General features: G+C 34.8%; 3 protein-coding genes across 5 annotated transcripts; 1 reads left to right on the forward strand and 2 right to left on the reverse strand.

Annotated features, from left to right (window-relative positions):
- The first annotated feature begins 550 nt into the window (after window positions 1-550).
- Window positions 551-3,693, forward strand: LOC110889595 (protein CDC73 homolog). 2 transcript variants are annotated; one of them, XM_022137159.2, is made up of 5 exons: window positions 551-1,752; window positions 2,454-2,536; window positions 2,644-2,737; window positions 2,768-2,772; window positions 3,515-3,693. In XM_022137159.2, exons 1-3 carry the CDS (start codon window positions 771-773, stop codon window positions 2,734-2,736), a joined length of 1,158 nt encoding a protein of 385 aa, XP_021992851.2. In that variant the 5' UTR covers window positions 551-770; the 3' UTR covers window position 2,737; window positions 2,768-2,772; window positions 3,515-3,693. The 2 variants fall into 2 exon arrangements, with proteins under 2 accessions (XP_021992851.2, XP_035834932.1); XM_035979039.1 differs by lacking the exon at window positions 2,768-2,772.
- Window positions 3,694-5,187: 1,494 nt separating this feature from the next.
- On the reverse strand, window positions 5,188-7,905 carry LOC110889594 (glutathione S-transferase T3). Its single transcript, XM_022137157.2, has 4 exons — window positions 7,587-7,905; window positions 7,449-7,522; window positions 6,065-6,371; window positions 5,188-5,974 (listed from the first exon to the last, which is right to left on the reverse strand). The coding sequence occupies exons 1-4, from the start codon at window positions 7,701-7,703 to the stop codon at window positions 5,411-5,413; spliced, it is 1,062 nt and encodes a 353-aa protein (XP_021992849.1). The 5' UTR covers window positions 7,704-7,905; the 3' UTR covers window positions 5,188-5,410.
- Window positions 7,906-9,191: 1,286 nt separating this feature from the next.
- Window positions 9,192-19,012, reverse strand: LOC110889593. Of its 2 annotated transcripts, XM_022137155.2 has the most exons (8): window positions 18,627-19,012; window positions 16,341-16,481; window positions 15,590-15,817; window positions 14,514-14,721; window positions 12,956-13,092; window positions 12,092-12,172; window positions 11,182-11,248; window positions 9,192-9,578 (listed from the first exon to the last, which is right to left on the reverse strand). In XM_022137155.2, the coding sequence occupies exons 1-8, from the start codon at window positions 18,929-18,931 to the stop codon at window positions 9,270-9,272; spliced, it is 1,476 nt and encodes a 491-aa protein (XP_021992847.1). In that variant the 5' UTR covers window positions 18,932-19,012; the 3' UTR covers window positions 9,192-9,269. The 2 variants fall into 2 exon arrangements, with proteins under 2 accessions (XP_021992847.1, XP_021992848.1); XM_022137156.2 differs by lacking the exon at window positions 18,627-19,012 and having other exon boundaries at window positions 15,590-15,812.
- Window positions 19,013-21,814: the final 2,802 nt, after the last annotated feature.

Genomic DNA, 21,814 nt, shown 5'->3' on the forward strand with positions numbered 1-21,814 from the left:
ATCAATCATCAATCGGCCCTTGTTCAATACTTTAGTTGTTATGTTTTGTTTTTTGTCGAATTCACTCATTCAGGCCCTTATTAGTTATTAACTATTATGTTTCTTTTTGTCGAATTCAGGCCCTTGTTTAGGCGATTAGTTATTGTCGAATTCATGCCCTTTTTCTGTTGTGTTGAAGACTATATTATTGGTAATTTATACAAAAACGATTGTCAAATTCAGACCCGTATTCTATTTTGTTTTTCGAATTCAGGTATGATTTAAAATGTGAAGAGTTGATTCACCAATTTGCTATTAAGAATGCAGGGAAGACTTCACGAATAATTGGTTAGCAATTAGCCTATTAGTTTTTATGGTATTTCACTCATTCGAATACTATATTTTGTATTTTGTTAATTGCATTATTTTTCGAATGTTATATTTTTATCAATGGTTTATGATTGTATGAAAAATTACTTTAAAATATTTATTTCGTTACAGCCTGAGGGTACGTTTTTTCAAGCTCGAACAGTGTATAAAAATTCTCAAGACCAGCCCTGCTCAAAGGCCACACTTTGTTTTTCAAAGTGTTCTCCCAAACATCGCTAATCACATGTCCTTCGCATACCTATTTTTTATTAACAAGGTGAGGTTGAACCCGTCAATTTATAAACACGACCCGTTTAACACCTTTGTAACCTAGTAACAACCTTTTAATATAGTTACACCATACACTGTACAATACATTCCTACTCTCCTTCACCACCAGACCTTGAAACCCTAACACAAGAATGGATCCTCTAACAGCACTCAGAGAGATGACAATCCAAAACAAGCTCGACCAAATCGTCCGAGTCAACAACGAGTACCGATTCAACTCAACCCTCTCATTCCCCTGCACAATCGAAACCGCATACAGATCCAAACAAGGTAATCTCTACACACTCGAAACCCTCGTTTACTTCATCACAAACCTCCACATCAAGCACCACGATTACATCCGCAACGCCGGCACTCACCGGATCCCCGCCGTCACTCTTCTCGATCGAAAACCCCTAATCGAGTATCTTCACGGCCGAATTTCATCCACTGACGCCATTGAATTTCATGATTATCGTGTTAATAATCTACCCATTTACCCCAATTTGAATCTTGCACCGGTTGATGATGTTAATTTTGATGATTTAGAATCTAGGGTTAGGGTTAGGCCTCAGGATAAAAACCCAATTGAACTCATTAGAGAAATCGAGCGCCCGTTGCGCGACCGGGAGACAGTTCTAGAGTGTAGGCATAGAGATTTTTACAGTTTGCTTACCGCCGCGACGAAACGGGACGAAGAACGGCAGCGTGTTGAATCGCAGCAGCGGAAAGACGGTTTGGTTGCGAAAACACGGATAGGGGATGAGTTAGGGGTGGATAGGAATGTGAAGATGAAGGGGGGGAAGATAGGGGAGGGGGTGCCGATAATATTGGTGCCGAGCGCGTCGCAGACGTTGATAACGATATATAACGTGAAGGAGTTTTTGGAGGATGGGGTGTTTATACCGACGGATGTGAAGATGAAGGGGATGAAAGGGCCGAAGCCGGAGTGTGTGACGGTGTTGAAGAAGTTTAGTAGTAGGGATAGGGTGGTGACGGCGTATGAGGTGCGGGATAAGCCGTCGGCGTTGAAGGCGGAGGAGTGGGGGAGAGTGGTGGCCGTTTTTGTGTTGGGGAAGGAATGGCAGTTTAAAGATTGGCCGTTTAAGGATCATGTCGAGATTTTTAATAAAAGTGAGTTTTTCATTTGGGTTTGTTGTATTTGTATGTTTAAGATGTTTGATTATGAAGCTCTTTACAAATATGCCGATGTTGTTATTAGTAGCGAGCATAGCGCCCGCTGTAGCGTTTAGCGTGGCGATGCGGCAATCGGTCGCAATATGATTTTGGTGCCTCCATAACGTGAAATGAGCAGGATTATAGGTTTTTTGTTTTTTTAGTTTTAATATAAATAGCGATAAAATATACGTATAAAATGGTGGGATTTTAGTTTTTTTTTTGTATTAATATACATATAAAAAATGCGTATTTCGATAAAATATACATATAAGATATTTCTAAAATTTTCTTTTAGTACATCGCTAAACATAAAACAGCGCCCGTTATTTTATCGTTATCGCTATCGTGCGCTATTCGCTATTAACAACTATGAAATATACCGAGTTTTTATGTTATTTGTCAAACGGATTAAATTAAATTATCATGCTTTCTTAGGTGTAAATTAGTCATTTTTTTCGACTATGTTATTGTCGTATCAATTTTGTTTTTTAGCATATTTTCAAGATTTTTTCTTATGATTTATAACTGCGTAGAAGATGCAAGAAGTGTTGAACAAGAATCTTGATATAAAGTTATGTTACGGGACTTGTATTTAGCATTATGCTCTTTAAACTTTTATATGATCCGATAACATTTACCCTGTAAATATGTTCTAGTTCTTGGATTCTACATGCGTTTTGAGGATGACAGTGTCGAGTCTGCAAAGATTGTGAAGCAATGGAATGTGAAAATCATATCGGTGAGATTTGCTTCCATAGTTTTGTAGCGTATGGATGTATATATAATCGGTACATGATTTTAACCTTTTTTACTTTTTTTTTTATTTTGTTTTATTTTATTATTCAGATAAGCAAGAACAAAAGGCACCAGGACAGAGCGGCTGCACTCGATGTTTGGGACAGATTAGAAGAATTTGTGCGTTCACGGTCACGTTCTTGAGGTATTCAATCAATTTTATATATACATATAGATTTTGTAATTACTATCACTAGAATTACCACCCGCCGCAATGCGGCGGGGGATTCATTAGTTATATATCTTGTTAGATGAAAGGAAAATGTTTTCTCACATAACCACAAGTCTGTGTGTAAAACCGAGAAAAAAAATAACTAAGTCGATCTCTGACTCGCACGTTGCGACAGACCTATCAAATGGGGAAAAATAGACGCGTTGCGACGGACATGTCAAACAGGAAAAAAATAGATGAAAAAACGTTGAACCCCGCACGCACGTTGCGACGTGTTAAGTCGGAAATTTAGAACGCCACGTTAAACGGAGAACTTATGAAAGATACAAGAGACTAAAGTTGAAAGTGAAAAAAGTGTTGAGATTAAATTGTAAAAGATGAAAAGCTTTGGGTTAAAAGTAAAAAAAAATAAAGGGGTTAAATTTGCAAAAGATGAAAACTTTTGAATTAGAAGTGAAAATCAAATTAATCAAATGGGTTAAAATGCCAAAGATTGAAACTTTAGACTTAAATTGCCAAAGATTGAAACTTTAGAGTTAAAAAAGAAATCAATTAAACAAAAGAGATAAATAGATTTAGTTAAATTGATGTTTAATATTAGTATTAGTATTATTATTATTTAATAAAAGAGATAAATAAAAAATAAGGGTGAGAAATTACCAGAAAATGACACGTGTACAAAAAGGATTTTTGTTTATTAGTATAGAAAGATTGTATTAAACATTTAAACTTAATTGGTTTTGTGCAGAGTTTATTTATTTGGATTCGACAGGCAAAAACGACCAACATGAAGAACAAACGTACATGTCATGATCTGTTGCGTCTGTGAAACGGTATGATAATTGCTATTTGAAACCTGCTACTGTATGAATCTGTTAAAATATACAAGTCAAGAACATTTTGTATCAATCAAGTTGTTGTTTCTTAAAGCCTGATGATACCCCCCCCCCCCCCCCTCTCTTTATATGGATGCAGTATTATTGTGAGGGACATGTTGGCCTAAATCATGTTTACATTTTAATTTTTTTGCTTATAATTTTAATAAATTGAGATACTTTGCTGCGAAATCCAAGTGTAAAAAAAGTCGATTACTTCACAGGTAACGATCTTAAACTCACAGATTCGTTAATAAAAATTCGTTTGTTAATGATTTTAATCTTCATTCGAGAACAGAAAGTAAAAATCGATTTGTCTGGTCCAAAGCGCCGAGAACACCATATATGATGCTTTTACCGATATAACAAATGATTTTTGTCAAATTCTCCGACTGAAACGTTTGTCCACCGAACACAACTGCAAACAGGAAAGGAAACCAACCAGTGACTTCTCGTGAGGCGCCATTAAGGATGGCCGTTTGATATTGAACAATTCAAAGCCGAGCCTCGGGACTACTTACGTGGGGCCCGCAAGCCCCGGGGTGGCGAAAGTAGTATCGCGTTGGTTTAATTGTTTTTTTGGCCATTTTTAATATTTATAAGTCAATAAGTCATTTTGATCACCGAAGCTTTGCTGAACTCAATGGTTTTTCTACGCCTTGCGGGGCTTCATCTCCTTTGAAAATATTGTTTCCCGACAACTCGGTTAGTTTCTGGTTTGGGATCTTTTTCGCTGTCTTGATCACCGATTCTTCCTGACGAGCACAACAAACAACATATTATCGACAGGTTCAGTAACGGGTCAAAACGAGTTTAGGCTAAACACGCAAGCTTTAGTCAAAAAGGTACATTTTGATTAGTTTCAAAAACTTCTAACATATAGTTAATATATTTAATATGATTACAAAGACCAATTTATTCAAATAATAATCTAAACTAGTGCAGAAGACGCTTTAAGAAACTGTCTGTCAAGTTCAGCCTATTTGACCCATTTTTTTAGCTTAAAAAAATATTAGATTCATGTATGTGACCTTTTTAAGACTAAAACTAACCAAATCCGACCCATTTATAAATAACTAAAAGGTGTAAAAATCACTATCATCATTTGACCGTTTTCGTCCCTGAGGTTTGGTTAGTTTTGCGACTTTCGTCCAAAGGTTTGTTTTTTCACATCTGGAACTAGAAGAGTTGAAATCTTGCCATTTTCATCAGGCACTTTTGAGATGAGACGCTTCATCAATCCTGACGATGTAAAGAGAATATCATCATGCACTACTATGCGCTCTCTCATACCATGAATCAATCAATGTAAAAGTGTACAATAGATCATCTATATATCCAAGCTGACTAACTCAACAATCATAACCGACTCTATGCATACACACTGTATACATACATATATACACTCTAAGGGTGAGAGGGGCACTCCCCTCTTAGGGGAGTCATCTCTCTTACGCACACCCAATTACGTTATGCCACATCAACTCCCCTCTTAAACTCCCCTCACACCCTAAATTGATGGCGGCACTCCCCTCTTAGGTGACTTGGTTTTTTTTTTTTTTTTTGTTTTTTTATTTGTTGTAATTATGCATGTTTATAAAAAAAATATTAATAAAAATTAAATAAAATTTAACAAAAGACATTTCAAAGTAGAAAATAAAAATAAAAATTAAATTCAAACTAGAAAATTAAAATTACATTCAAACTAGAAAATAAAAATTACATTAAAACTAGAAAATAAAAATTACATTAAAACTAGAAAATAAAAATTTTAGAAATCGCACGGCCACCCGTACTTGTTAGCGATGTCGCGCTTTCGGGCGAGGATGAACGGCAACATATTTGGCGGAGCATGGTCGTGCGGCTTGAGGAATGTTTTCATATCTCGATCGTAATTGTAGTTTTTCATCGTCTCGCGTTGTTCCGATATGAGCTCGCGAGCCTCCGACTCTCTTTTCTTCCTCAATTCAATCGCCTCCAATTCCATCGCGTACTTCGCTTCTTTCATGGCGGTGTACTCTTTAAATTGTGCCGCCAACTCGGCCGAGCTTCCCTCGGACGATGTCGCTTGACGCTTGTCTCGCCGTTGTGTTCTTTGTGGCGAGGGGTCTTCGTTCATACCGGGTATGGAAGGGTGCACGTCAACGGGCTTTCTTTTTTGTGCCGAACCTTCCCCTTCCTCACCCAACAATGGGACTTGGGCCCATTTGTCGTGTTTTCGAACGACCTCCCACGCCTCGACATGTTGAAAACCGTTCGGATATCTCTCTTTGAATTCCTTTAAAGCGACTTTCATCACATCGAGATCCTTACACCCGTTTTCTCGTGTGCGATCCTACATATTATAAAATAATAAGTGTTAAAAAAATATGAACTTAGTAAAGGAAATTAAAAAATATACAATGTTAAAAAATATAATTTTTACCGCTTGTTGGTATAGGCCGTTGAAAAAGTTTATTTTCGTCATCATCGGGGTCCATTTAGACCGTACTTGATGCACGGTCCGGTTACTTCCACCAACGGTGGCGTTAAAATGATCTAAAATCTTACGCCAAAAACTCTCGCGGTTTTGTTGATTGCCCTTCTTTTTGTTGGTAGAGCAATGTACCCACGCCTTCGCCAACGCCTCTTCTTGGACGTTTGTCCATTTTTCGCTCGCCATTTTTCCCTTTTTATCCCGAGCGTTATCTTCTTCGTTGCCGGCGTCTTCAGGAGAGAGCGCCCCGGATACCCTAATATGATGTAGGAGAGAGTCAGGCCCATTGTTTAAATACTAACTCAGCTTTAAAATCCAAAACCTTCTACTTATAGGATTTTAAGGAACTTTTATTATTTATTTAATCATTTATTTTTTGTGTGTAGCAGCTAATCCTACTCCTAAATTACACAAAATTAATCCTAAATCTACCCCATCCATGCCAGGATAGGAACAGCAGATTTCAAAAATTTTAACAAAACTTTTGAATTTGTTAATTCAATTAATTTATTTTATAAATTAACAGCTAGCTTTCTACTGGAATTTTTTTTATCAATTTAATTCTTAGATCTAAAAGATCATATGTTCACAAACACAATCGTTTTTCAACATTAAAACTAGGGCTGTAAACGAACCGAACGTTCAGCGAACAGTTCGTGAACCGTTCGGCGGGAAGTTCGTTTATGTTTGTTCGTTTAATAAACGAACAAACATGAACGAGAAATTTCGTTCGATTAGTTAAATGAACGAACATGAACAGAGGTCTCGTTCGTTCGATTGTGTTCGTGAACGTTCGGTAAGGTGTTCGTGAACATTCGTTAATTTGCGTTCGTTTATGTTCGTATGTTTGTGTTTTAATTGAAGATCTTTTTACTTTCTTATATTTTATTTATACTTTTTATATTATTGAACTTTTATTTATTTTATTTCCCTAGCAGTTAAACCAGGAAACTCACTTTCACCTTGTTTATGCATCATTTCCCTTTCATTTCTCATTCTTTACCTCCACGAATACAATCGACCTCCGTTCCACAATAACAGATTCAAGTTCGAGTGCTACTCTCTGGGCCATCTATCTTTATCCTTCGTCGCGTTCGCCAAATTTATTTGTGTTCGTTTGTGTTCATGAACCGTTCGCGAACAGCTCATTTCCTTAATGAACTCGTTCGGTAAGTGTTCATGAACCGTTCGTGAACACATTTATTTCCTTAACGAACGAACATGAACAAGGTCTTGTTCGTGTTCGTTCAGTTCGTTTACAACCCTAATAATTTAAAACCTAATGACAATATATATTAAACAAAAACTGAAATCAATCAATAAGATCTCTAACCTTTTATTCAAACTTTCAGCTTCTTCATCAGTAACCTGACCTCCAAACACCGCCTTACTTATCCCATCCGACGGCTGCAATTCATTTCATCAAATCAACAACAAACACTCGATGATAACTGATTTTAAACGGTTTTACCTGGTGCGATTGGGCGGATGATCGAGCACCGGGTGAATCGGCGTTTGGATTTTCCGGCCACGTCAGTAGATCTGCGGTGGAAGTGTGCGGTTTTCTCGCCGGAGTTTTCTTCTCCATTTTCCGGTTTCTAGAATGTTCTGACGGATGTTTGAAACGACACCGTTTTGTTGTTGTGGTTTCAAGTAGCTAACGTCATTTCAAAATTTGTTGTTCTACTCAACTGGAATCCAATTATTTTGAATTAGATAGTTACATTTTTGGTCCCTCAATTATAGGTAAAGTATCATAAGTGGGTTGTAATTTCTATAATTTTAAGTGAGTTATAAAGTTCCGTCGGCAAGATGGTTAACAAAAGATGTGCTTCTACAGTTCTACCGCTAACATGAGGTTATAATAATTTCTATATTTTTTTCCTTTATTAAAACTAGTGAGATTTCCTCGCGTTATGCGGCGGGAGCTTGGTCGGTATTTGTTCGGTTTATTACGATACCGACACCCGCTACAGCAATCAAAAGAAAACACCCAAAAATATAAAGTCGGACACTTGTATGCATACGATACCAAAATAAAACCTCACTTTGTATACAACTCCATTATTAACAAAATTTATAGGGGAATATGGATAACCAAAAATTAACCAAATCCGTGTTTTCAACATATTTTTTTTTTAATTTAACGAACCAAGTTTTATCAGAGAAAAGTATTGTTTGAATAAACTATCGACTAACAATTTCAAGACCATAATTTACCTATACTTAATGGGCTGCCTTTGCATATAATATCTTTTAGTAATTATTCAATAAATTTAATAAGTTAATCATATTTAGAAAAGTAAAAAAAAAAAAACATGTTCGATATTTCGCGGAGAGCAATAAGCAACCTAACCAATAATTTCTTTTTTAACATAATAATAATGTAAGATATTACTATAATATACTTAAAAAAACATGTTCAATATTTGTAAATCAATAAAGATCTGATTACTGTTACGAATAACTTTTGCAGAAATCGCCTGCAAGCAGTAACACGACATAAAATCATTCATGAAAGAGAGGATTACATGCATCTTAGTAATATCGATCACACAAAACATGTTCTTGATTGTCTTTACTGATGTCATGTGTACTCTTTGGTAATTAATATCGTTAATTCAATTAGTCATAACTAATTGTTAATCACAGGTTCAAGATTTTCCATTAATCTGCTGCCACTTTATCTCTGGATTCCATATGTTTATACAAGCTACTCGTTTTGATTACAAATTCTTATGCTTCTGTTCAAGATTAAAATCGAAGCATAAAATTTTAGTAGTTGTATTCTAAGTTTTATAGTTAAAAAGTATCTGTTAAAAATTTGCAAAATTTCTTTACCAGTTACGTTTGGTTCGAGTTGCATAACTAAATTTTTCAACTGGTTTTTGGCTTGGTTTGTCAATTCTAGAAGTTTTCGAAATCAGCTTGGTTAAACCTGTGTCTCTTCAAAGAGACCAAGTCTTATCCCGATTCTGTTCACGACTTCATGGTCCAGTTTGGGACCGAACCAGCTGAGTCGACTCGGTTTACACTTTCACATCACTACCCCCTTCTGTACTGAACAAACAAAGCATACAAAACAATACTTTTAAATTAATAAATACTATAACCGCTTGCAGTTTGTCTACATAATTTAACAAAGAGAAACCCGTCAGCTCGTATCACTTTTCTTTCGTGGGGTCGCATCGTGTGGAGAACGGGGCACACCAAACACCCAATCAAGCACATTCAAATACTTGGATCGAAAAACATCTCTTTCAATTGCGTAACAATGCATTATGACTGCCGTTGAAAGGCTGAATATTAAAACATCGACTCGTTTAAAGTTTTCCAGTTGTGGTAGGTATCCTATGTCCGACATTGTTGTGAAGAAGCTTTCAATGGCTCGTGCAAGGCAGTAGAGTGATATTTCGATTCTCCTGCTCTTTTTCTCTATTGCTAAACTCAGACCCGTTGGGAACTGTTTCAAAAACATGTAAATAATCATATATACCCTTACAAACTTGAAAATTTTCATATACGCCCTTATAAAGTAGTTAAAATATCAAATATACATGATTTATTACAAACAATCTAATAAATGGTCATTTTAACCTTTATTTTTTTAACTTCAAGTTTTCATATATCTCATATGTTATATTCATAATTTTATATAACACATTTATAGCTTCAATTTATTTTTACCCATAAACAATAGTAGGGGAGGGTTATCTTGAGAACGCTAAATATTGCGAGAACTGTGAGAACGAATGAAAAAAACAATCAAAACCAATTTTTTTAGAGTAAATTACGTTTTTGGCCCCTGTGGTTATATCACTTTACTATATTAGCCCAAAATAATAAATTTTAACATATATGCCCCCATGGTCTCTATAACTAACCATTTTGGCCCCTAAGTCAAGAGATCATGGGGGCCAAAATGGTTAGTTATTACTTAGGGGCCAAAATGGTTAGTTATAGAGACCATGGGGGCAGATATGTTAAAAATTCTTATTTTGGGCTAATATAGTAAAAGTGATATAACCACAGGGGCCAAAAAAGTAATTTACTCTTTTTTTAATATAAAACCGCACTGTAACTGAAGTACAAAGTTTTAGAAAAATAAGGGTAAATTGTTTTTAATGAATTGGGTATATATGATATTTTAACTACTTTGTAAGGGTATATAAGATATTTATAATTTTGCATGGGTGTATATGATATTTTGCAAGTTTGTAAGGGTATATATGAAATTGACCCTAATTTAAATAGGATACGGATATATCTAGAGGCAACACAAAGGACTAGCTAGTATATAGGACAGTAAATGATCTGATGTTTGAAAAAAATCATATCCAAATGTTATTATTTTCTTAAGAGTAAATTTCTGTTTTCGTCCCTGCGGTTTGTCCATTTTAACTAGTTTAGTCCAAAAATCTAATTTATAACAAAAACATCCCTAAGGTTTGCATTTCTTAACGCTTTTCATCCCTAAGGTTTGCATTTCTTAACGCTTATCATCCCTGAGAATTAAATGAAAAAACACCCTTAGGGATGAAAAGAGTTAAGAAATGCAAACTTCAGGGTTGGATTTGTTATAAATTAGAGAGTAAAATGCACGGATAGTCCCTGTGGTTTGGTAAAATTTCTCCTTTAGTCCCCAACTTTTCAAAATTACACTCTTAGTCCCTGTGGTTTGATAAGATGTTACTCGGATAGTCCCCAAAGAGGATGGAGGTTAGTTTTTCTGGTTAAGTGGGTGTGAAATGACAAGGACTATCCGAGTAACAACTTGTCAAACCACAGGGACTATCCGAGTAACCTTCATCCGCTTTGGGGACTATCCGAGTAACAACTTGTCAAACCACAGGGACTAAGAGTGTAATTTTGAAAAGTTGGGGACTAAAGGTGAAATTTCACCAAACCACAGGGACTATCCGTGCATTTTACTCTAAATTAGATTTTTGGACTAAAGTAGTTAAAATTGACAAACCTCAGGGACGAAAACAGAAATTTACTCTTTTCTTAATTATGATTTTTTTATGTCGATTTTAGATAATGATGAGCAAGTTAGGTTGTATTACCGTGCCAAGTGCTAGCATGGTGACATTACATCTTTTGAAAATCCTGAAGAGGAAGCATGTCCAGATCCTGATAGATAAATAATAACAGCATTAACCAAGTTATAATAGACATTCTTGAATCAAGAAAATTAATCGATTGAGGGGCTTTTTCGTGTTAAATGAGAAAGTATATTGGTTTTCCACGGTATTAACCCTAAAGAATAATCAAAAAGCATTTTCAGTGTAATCTTATTCCAATTGTAATTAAGAAGCATATGTATCAAATAGATATTTCTTACATATTAAAACCAAAACTTTATTTTAACTAGAGCATAGTTATCAAAAGCGTGCGCTTTTGGCGCCTAGGCGTTTTTTCTGGGCGATTCCCAGTAATTGCGCCTTTGATTCCTAGCTAATTATAGCGCAGCCTAAATCCTATTGATATTTAATATTTTTCTTTATTAAGTTGTAATATCCCCTTTTTCTTCTGCAGTATTTATAGGGATTTTACTAACAAATGATATCACTAAAGATCAAAATCTCGTTTAGTAATATTCAGTTTGTATTAATTCGTAAATTCCACTTTTTCTGCAGTATTTATATGGCTTTGCTGCAGTATTTTTTTTGCTTACTCTTTTATTACTTTAATGAACTATTTGTTTTCGAATATTAACATGTTTGTTTTGAGTATTTTGTTATCTGAGACTTTTTAAATGGAGTATGAACATTTTTGTTTTGGTTTTGAGTACTTTATTGCTTTAATGAACTTTTTTATTTTTTTTATTTAAGTGCGCTTTTTTTTTCTCAGGCCCACGCTTTTTTTGCGCCTATCGCCTAGGCCCTAAGCGGAGCCTAAGCGCCTTGAGTGCGCTTCACGCCTTTGATAACTATGAACTAGAGCAATTAACTGTATGTATCAAATCAAGCTCACCAGGCAGAAGTACAGTATGTAGAAAGAAACAGGCTTGATCTTGCAGTACCAAAAAGACCTTTAGCCAATATTGTAAAAGGCCTGTATCAAGTAAAATAATAAGTTGATACGCAAACAAGAGTCCAGATAATCGTGGTCATTACGGTACCTAGGCCTGTAAACGAACCGAACGAACAAGAATATAGATATGTTCATGTTCGTGCATTTAACTTTAACCTGACACGAACATATAATTGAACAAATTTTGTTGCTCATGTTCGTTTATTAAGAAAAAATGGGCATGTTCGTATTCATTTATGTTCGTGCGTTTAAAACCTAAACGAACAGTTCACGAACGTACACGAACGTAAACAAACAAACTTAAACGGGCATAATTTAACAAACATAAAACAATACAAATTAACATAATTGAACAAACATAAACGAACACAAATGAAAGTTTTTTATATAAATTAGGGATAAATGACAATAAGTTCCATAAATTATTAGAAGGCCCAATTACTAATTATTTATATTTATATATAAGTAGTTAGAAAGCCCCTTTTATGTTTCTATTTGTATAAATTTAACTACTTATGTATTTATTAAATTTTAAACAAACATAAACGCCCAAACATATATTAACGAACGAGCATAAACGAACGTTCACGAGCATAAACGAACTTCCCGCCGAACAAGTTCACGAACAGTTCATGAACGTTCGATTCATTTACAGGCCCAACGGTACCACCGAAAGAAAACAAACAAGAGTCTAGATAATCGTGGATACGATACGCAAAACAGTAAAAAAAATATACATCTATAAGAGAAAATAAAAGCAAAAAAAATAATATTATAAGAACACGGGGATGAAGAAATATGTACCGTTTCCCAAGGCCTTGGCGATGTACTATAAGCGCGGGGATTAAATAAACAGGAAGATAAACCGGTACTGCTCTTTTGTACGCTTGGAAAAAGAATGAAATTGCATGCCACCTACATGATTGGTTTGCATGTATAATCTGCAGAATTTGCATATGCCGTTATAGAAATATTTAATAAAAACTTAACGACTTCAGTAGCAGTCAAAACATTAATTAGTTCTTTAACATGTTAATGAATTGTATATTATGCTTTATCTTTATATAAGCAAATGTAACTTTCTTTCTTGATGAACACTAAAAACACAAATTTTACAAATGTATTTTGTCCAAAGCTTATAACTTTCTAACAAATAATCAGTGTGACGTGTGATCACAAAATAATATCATTTATAAAAGAAAAACAAGTCAGTTCAGGTTCAAATTTTATCCAACAGTATAATTTTATAGTCATATTCAAACATTATACATTAATAAAATTCAATTTGACCCAACCCTGCTTTGTTTGTACTAAGAGATTACCCATTTTGATCTATTTCGACCAGTCGCGTTATCTGACTTACGGGCTAAGTAGTTAATGCGGTAAAATATCGGATATCGGTCAAGGACCGATATTTGAGATATCAGTTATTGCGGTGGGATATCGGTGAGATATCGGTAATTATAATATCATGCTAAATTTATATATATAGCAATTTAACACTAACAATTGTAACAAGTAAGAACTTACTAAGACTTAAAACACTAACATTTAACAGTAACAACTAACAATTAAGACTTAAAACACTAATAGTAGCAATAAGAAGAAAAATGAACGGTAGAAATAAGAAGAATGGTACTAATATCGGGAAAATCAGTGATTTATCGACCAAATATCGGTCCTATATCGGTCAAATATCGAACAATATCGCTGATATTATCGGTACCGATATTCTGACCAATATTTTGTATCGCTATCTCGGCAGGGGACCGATAACCGATATATCACTGATATATCCGTTGATATATCGGGATATTAACTACATAGCTTACGGGTACATATCACTTCAACAAATAATCTAATTTCTTAAATAAAATGACTGAGGAGGTTTTATGCTTTTTTAGACGCACTTTGTGGTACCCACTAGAGATTTAAAACTAACAACCCAAACCGACCCATTCAAAAGTGCATGGGTCAAAATTAGAGGTGTACAAACCTGTTTTTCTTTACAAACCGAACCGCTATTTAAGCCGAACCTGTTTTTTATGCTGTAAACAAACCGGGTTTTTCAAATCGGTTCGGTTTTAAAACCGGTTTTTAAGGTTCAAACCCAAACTGGTTAAACCGAACATAAACTGGTTTGGGACAAAAAAAAATGGTTTTTTTACAACCAGTTCGGTTTATAAACTGGTTTTAAAGTATGGGAATATGAACCAGTCTACAACCGCCGGGTCGAATTGGGTTGAAACCGGTTTTTCAAAATCCGGTCCGGTTTTTATTGTCAAACTGGTTTTTTTTGCCCACCTCTAGTCAAAATTACAGTCTCTAATTAAAATAAGAACAAAAGGCGGGGAGCAATTACCGAACAGGGAACTTTCATTTGAGGGTCGAGAATGACATCAACACCGGTGTTTTTGTAGAACTTTCGTATTTGTTCTAGATTAGTAAAAGGCATGCCACACGCAATATCTTTAACACCTTGAAGGATAATAGGGTCTTTTCCACCATGTTTATTGAGAAATGATTTGTATGATTGCGGCAAACTGTCTTGCTTCAATATGTACGCACACCTGGATAACCCAAATTGTTAAATCATAAATATATGAAAGAATGAGGAATATTGAAATCAATTTCATATGCCAAACATGTATGTAGCTAGTTTCGTTTTAAGCCAATTCCAGATAGAAACATGCCAGGATACTGTAAATGAAACAATATTCATACTTAAAGTTGTTACCTTATAGTTTTCTGGCAAGTTTTTTGATGGAATCAGCATAAACAAAACCAAATTGATACTTGGGTTGCCTATATAATTGTTTTAAGGTTTGGCCCGTATTGCGACTTTCGTCCAAGGTTTGTTTTTCCGCATCTAGATCCAAAAGGTTTAAAATCTTGCCAATTTCATCCGGCTCGTTAACTACATCCATTTTTCTCCGTTAAGTCAGCGGTACTTTCATCTTTTTTGTTAACTTAAAGGGCAATTCGGTCTTTTTCACTTTATGTACAAGCATTTAGCATAATGTACAAGTATTCAAGATACCCTTACTAAATAAAAAGACAAAAATACCACTGACTTAAACGGAGAAAAATGGATGGAGTTAGCGAGTTGAATGAAAATGGCAAGATTTCAAACCTTTTGGATCCAGATGCGCGGAAAAACAAGCCTTTGGACGAAAGTCACAAAACTGACCAAACCTTAGGAACGAAAACGGCATTTTACTCTTGTTTTAAGTAGTTGGGTTACCTTAATGTAAACTTTTGAATACTTGAGTGGGCCTATGTATACATTTATCCTACATAGTTTCAAACTTTCAATATATGGGTGGCATTAAAAAAAGAAGTTGCATACATGAGTTATCCCTATATATAATTAAGAGATACAAAAAATATGTGAAATCTATAAGAGGAAAACTTATACGGCAAGAAACAGTTACATACAATATTTGAGTAGATGCGAGACACATTAGGAATATGTCTCCATGGGCCCACGTGAGAGGTTTACAAATGTGTCCAAAACGCTTGCTTTTTATCCCACAACGTGATGCCAAGACAGCTGCACGCATAAGAATATAAACAGCCAAGCTTGTATGCTGTGTGTTGAATCCAGTGAGGAGCATCGATGGTCCGGCTATTGCCCCTGCTAATAGAGCCCTCCATCTTGCTGTTCTGTACATCGCGTATTAAAGTCAGAATTAAGAGAAATAACATGAAGCCAACAGATTTTGAAAAGCTCCGTTCAACATATTTTGGTTCTCCAGTCTGAGATATATGTATGTATTATACATGACTTCTCTACTCAAAGGATCCGGGCTTAAAATTTTGAATGGGTCAATATGCTAGTCAGCAACCTAGGGACGGCAATTCTTGACACGATCCGAAACCCGACCCGAACCAGACACGGAAAAAACAGGTTTGTGTCGACTAACACGGCCGATTTAAAAAACGGGTCGGGCTCAGGTTGACCCATATTAAAAACAGGCCGGGTTCGGGTTGACCCGTTAACCCGTTTAACTGTTTAGAAAAATAAAACTTTTATATTTATGTCTTTGTTTGATCACCGTAACATTAAGGTTCAGTTTGTTTCCCCTTACGTGATTAGATGAATCCTTACTACATATATTAATCAACTAAAAGCAGTTTATAGCTAAAATGAAGAGAGAGAGAGAGAGAGAGAAAGAGAGAGAGGTGCCTTCGGTGTCCTCCCAAAGCAGCTATTAACTCATCAACTGAAACAAATGTCCCAGCGAAAGTGCCAAGAAATAGACCATATCTGACTGTTTCTTTCAGTGCCAATATCAAATCTTGACCACCAGAAGCCATCTTCACCTTCCTGAACCAAAAATATCAATATGTAAAACTTGTATAAACGACCCATATTCCCTTGCTATGTTTTAACATAAACTATAACTTTTACCTTCAAAGTAAAGATGACAATGACATCATTTTCTAATAAAACAGAACACAGGGAATTGAAGTAATAAAAACACTCCACGTATTCCCACAAACCATGAAAATATATTTTCTTCACCCTAGCAAATAGTATTTTCTATGTGAGACTACTATGAAAAACACGTGCCAATGAGCTTGTGGTGGAGTGGTATGGGAGATACTTGGGTTTCCAAGAGACCCAAGTTCAATTCATGCTTCTTCCCATTAGTTTTCAGCGGCACCTGGTGATGATGGGAGACTAGGCGAGTAGGCGGCAATCGCTAGTTCGATACTTCGATCCTTGAACTGAATGGGTTTTACCTCACCGCACTGTCGTGCCTTCGGACGAGTGTTCACGGGCTTTTGCCCTAGGTAAGGGTTTTCCCCAGTTCGGAGACGAGTGTATCCCGATGTGGTGAATTTCGCAAATAGCCCATTTGGAGGATTCGTTGGCCGTTCAAAAAAAAACTATGAAAAACACGTCATCAAGAACTTAAAGGACTCCTGCCAATATTCTTACAACTTAAGTAAGCTAAATGAACAGTAAACTGCAAAACGGCCCCCACAAATTCCCAAATACCAATCCTATTTCCTAATAAATTATTTTTCTTGCATTAATAGCAGATGAACCTTGCATGAACAAGGAGCCATTATATGATAGTATCAAAATCCGGCTTATGAATATAGCTCATAAACCTTTAGCTGCTTTATATACCTTCCCTCTAAGAACATTAATGAATTTTCTTTCTCATTCTTCTTAAACAGTATTTTTATACATTTCCAGAACCCTAAATTTAACAGAAATTAGCATTAACAGATGGAATTTCACACGTTAACATTGAAGAATGCAAACATGAGGTCCAGTGTAGGGTAGGCTGAGAAATTGCCGAACCAGTGTGGGGGTACACCAGAGTTAAGCTACACTAATGCGAAACTTTAGATACAAATCCCTTTAAGTGATTTAAGAATATAAACAAGACGCTAGGCTTAAAACTTCAATGCCAATTCAAGCACTTCCCATATGCAAAATCAAAGTAAACTTCTGTCACCATCATAGTTGTCAATAGCGGCTATAGCGACCGCTATAGCGCACTATGTAGCGAAGCGACCAAGTATCGCAATTTGGGTCATAGCAATCAATAGCGTGAATAGCGACAGTTCGTTTTTTTTTATGTAAATAGCAATTAGATATAGCTATAAAATAGCTGGATTTATAGGTTTTTGTTAAATATACATGTAAAATAGCATATATACCAAGGTATTTTGATATAATATACATATAAAATTTTTCTAAATTCTTTTTCTAGTCTATCGCTATATATAAAATAGCGGTCGTTATTCGCTATGTAGCATATAGGTCCCTTGTCGCTATTCGCTATTAACAACTGTGGTCACCATCAAGTTTAATAAAATGATTTGTCTTGGGGCCTTAACTTTCCCTATACTTTTGTTTGCTTTAGCAATTAGTATTAGCCGTGTCTTAGTGTTAGTATTAACCAGGTTATGTAGATCGATTAAACCAATAAGGCTTCACTATTACAATTTAAACATATACATGCAGAATTCTCTATATAGTATCAGTAATCAAATGCACCGCATCTGCAACAAATCATTCCAACACTCCTATCAAAGTTCAACCTAAAATCAGTCCAGTGGCTAAACCACATCTGCACAACCAAACAACAACCACATAAACCTAAAAACCTATATAAACATAAACATATATCTCTACACAGTATCATTCATCAAATTCAATCATATCTCAACCTAAAACCAGTACAGTAGCTAAACCACACCTCCAAAACCAAACAACAACTGCAAAAACCTAAAAACCTATACTATAAACATAAACATATATCTATAGATTCTATACACAATATCAGTCATCAAATTCAATCAATCTGTAACAAATTACTTCAACCTAAAATCAATCCAGCAGCTAAACCACATCTCCACAACCAAACAACAATCACATACACCTAATTACCTAAAAACCTAACAGATCTAACACCACACACACCACAAACAACAACTTCAAATCACTTACTTATCCAACGACAACGTTCGTCGTCTCCGCAACCGCGCAAGTATCGCGAACAGAGACAAACCGCCTTTAATTCCAGCTCCGATAACAAATCCTTTAACAGAAGCAGTAAAAATCCTCCACCGCTTATCGTAATCTTCAACCGGAAACGAATCGAAGCTAAGTAACGCGTACGAAGACGAAGATGACGTCAGACCGCTTTTCTTCGATTTTCGCTCGCATTGTGAGCAGGTTTTGTGGCTATCGCCGTCGTATTCGCATGAACAGCCGACAACGGTGGCCGGAGAACCGTCGTTCGCCGGTGGCATGGTGGATTTTGAGTAACCGTATACACACAGTAGGTGTGTGTGTGTGTGTGTTTATTGGGATTATCGACAACAATATTGAAAGTGATTGGTTATCTTTTCTTTTGACTGAAATGCTTGTAGAATATTCATTAACCACAAATATTAAAGTGTTAAATGTCATTTTATTTCTAGTTTCATTCATTTTATCAGTTTAGTTTAAAGGTTTTATTTTTATCTGTGTGTCTAAAAAGGTTTCATCGTTGTCATTGAGTCTACTGAGTTAACTTCATTCATTTTTTCTGTTAACGAGAAGGGCAATTCGGTCATTTTATATGTAATTCACTGAACTACAAGGGCAATTCGACCATATAAAATGACCGAATTGTCTTTCTCGTTAACAGAATTAATGGATGCAGTTAACCCGGTTGACTAAAATAGCAATGGTGAAACCTTTTTAGACCCACAGACGAAAAATAAAACCTTTAGACTAAACTGTCAAAATAGCCAACCCACAAGGACTAAAATGGCATTTAACTCAATATTAAATATTGGACTTTTGAAGCTGTTGAGACTTTTATAAAATATATACTCTATCCAATCCCATCTATAAATGTTACCGATTCACGCCCAAGTAAGCATTACGTGACACCACTTTTGCAGGATTTAGGACATGGATAGCGTGTGTCACTGTATCGATAGGGCGTTACATGGGCGCAGAGAGGTTAAACATTAGCCTCGTAACGTTTGTAAGAGTAGAGGTGTAAAGGTGAGGTGACGGGTTTAGTCGACGTGAGTGATGGTAATGCCTTAGACATTTATGAATGTTTATAAATCCACCGTCACTTTCATAATCAAATTGTTGTATTAATTAACTTTTTTTAATTCGTATTATTTAACTTAATTAATAAATATAATATATTTAAATATTCTAACTTGTTGGAAAACTTTACAATATATAAATCTAATATAATAAAGCATTGCACAAGTTAGAAGTTACAAATAGGGGTGAGCAAGAAAACTGAAATAATCGAACTGTAACCGAATAACCGAAATAACCGAACCGAAACAAAAACCGACGGTTCGGTTTTCGGATTTTTAATAACCAAAAATTTCGGTTCTGTTTTCGGATAAACTTTTTCAATAACCTAAAAAACCGAACCGAACCGATAAGTTACAATCCATATATTTTTATTTTTAAGTTTAAATTGTTTAAGTGTTTAACCCAATGCTAGTAGAAAATGTTAATTTTATTCTTGAATGTTAAGTGTTTATAATAAAAATATTATAACTGAAATGATTTATTATTACCTATAAGATATAACAAAATTTAATATAAAAATTAAATTTAATAAAAATTTTGAAGAAACATAAAAATAGATTAGAAGGTTAGGTAACATTAACTAAAGAGGTTAACTATAATAGCTTAAATGTAAACATATAAAAAGATTGTTATAATATAAATTATACTTTTTATTTTTTGAATCTTACATAATTTTGTTCCAAAAACCGAAATAACCGAAAAACCGAACCGAACCGACGTAAAAACCGAAAAACCGAAACCGAAAAAAACCGAAACCGAACGGTTTTTAAAACCCAAAAACCGACATTTCGGTTTCGGTTTTGATTTTACCCAAAAACCGAACCGAACCGTGCACACCCCTAGTTACAAATATCATTTGTAAATCTATACTCTTTTTATATTATAAGAGTTGAACGCTCATCATTACCATTACCATTACCATTACTATTACCCTTAGTAATTGGTATTTATCTCATATGATGATATTATGTATATAATTATATTGTTTTGATTATTTAACCTATAAATAAATATATAGGTTGAGAATTAGGAAAAGGAATGTGTGTATAATTAATGCAATGGGACCAAAAAGAGTTTAAGATGAAGTTGGATTCCGAATATAAACATGTTGTTATTGAGGTTCATTATTTGTCAGGATATGTGTTCTCCACATATGGTTGATTTAACAACATGTCTTAATCAAACTAAGCAATATATGTTGTCCAGATTGCTAGAGTTCCAGACTACAATATATTTTGTGTTTTACATAAGTTAAAATAGTTATTATTATCTTAGGCTAGGAGTTGGCCAGAAAGTCCAAATTTTCTAAAAAGTGTAAAAAGTTATGAAACACCATAATGTCAACCATAAAACACACCAAAAACCCACAAATAATATGATGAGGATTACTAAAACATCATGTATGTGGGTTTTGTGTTGTGTTTTAGATGTTAAGGCTCTGATTATAGAATGACAAATATTACTGTGTTTTATGTTGTTTAGCATTGTGTGTTTTATATTCATAGTTCTACGATGATGTGTTTGAAGTTTTTATGGACTATTAAAGTTTGAATATGGTGTGTTAGTAATATTCATTCTATTATTTGTGAGTTTTAGGTGTGTTTTATGCCTGAAATTATTGTGTTTTATGACTTTTTACACTTTTTAGGAAAAACACACTTTCCGTAGGATCCCCACTCTATTATCTTATTATTATTATTATATTTACAATCATAGACACCATTATCAGCACTTACATTAGAGTCTATATCTATATTATATAGAGAAAACAACAAAAACACCATCACATTTAAAAACTACCACATTGGAATATCTATAATAGAGAAAATTTAAAAAAAAAAAAAGTAAAGCACACCTCTATATTTAGATGATCATATTCAACCATTTATATTGTTATTGTGAGTGTGTGGGAAAGAGACAAAATAATAAAATAAGTTTTTGTGAGTAAGAAATAGATAGAGATAGAGAGTTGAATGTGAGTTGTTTTTTAAAAAATTGTAAAATCTAGAGAAAGATGTGTTTTTATATAGATGGAGATGGAGGCTCCAATGTGAATGCTAACAGGTGGTTATTAATTAATTGTT

Source organism: Helianthus annuus, chromosome 10 (assembly GCF_002127325.2).
Source record: "Helianthus annuus cultivar XRQ/B chromosome 10, HanXRQr2.0-SUNRISE, whole genome shotgun sequence".
Classification (NCBI taxonomy): Eukaryota; Viridiplantae; Streptophyta; class Magnoliopsida; order Asterales; family Asteraceae; genus Helianthus; species Helianthus annuus.

Excerpts from the sequence above, each read along its gene's own strand:
- LOC110889595 (XM_022137159.2), top strand. The coding sequence starts at position 771 with ATGGATCCTCTAACAGCACTCAGAGAGATGACAATCCAAAACAAGCTC. Across the intron at positions 1,753-2,453 it reads TGTCGAGATTTTTAATAAAA|TTCTTGGATTCTACATGCGT; the intron begins GTGAGTTTTTCA and ends AATATGTTCTAG. Across the intron at positions 2,537-2,643 it reads GGAATGTGAAAATCATATCG|ATAAGCAAGAACAAAAGGCA; the intron begins GTGAGATTTGCT and ends TTTATTATTCAG.
- LOC110889593 (XM_022137155.2), bottom strand. The coding sequence starts at position 18,931 with ATGCCACCGGCGAACGACGGTTCTCCGGCCACCGTTGTCGGCTGTTCA. Across the intron at positions 14,722-15,589 it reads CTCGCATCTACTCAAATATT|GTGTGCGTACATATTGAAGC; the intron begins GTATGTAACTGT and ends TGGGTTATCCAG. Across the intron at positions 13,093-14,513 it reads AAATGAAAGTTCCCTGTTCG|ATTATACATGCAAACCAATC; the intron begins GTAATTGCTCCC and ends CAAATTCTGCAG.
- LOC110889594 (XM_022137157.2), bottom strand. The coding sequence starts at position 7,703 with ATGGAGAAGAAAACTCCGGCGAGAAAACCGCACACTTCCACCGCAGAT. Across the intron at positions 6,372-7,448 it reads GCTGAAAGTTTGAATAAAAG|GGTATCCGGGGCGCTCTCTC; the intron begins GTTAGAGATCTT and ends ACATCATATTAG. Across the intron at positions 5,975-6,064 it reads ACGGCCTATACCAACAAGCG|GATCGCACACGAGAAAACGG; the intron begins GTAAAAATTATA and ends TATAATATGTAG.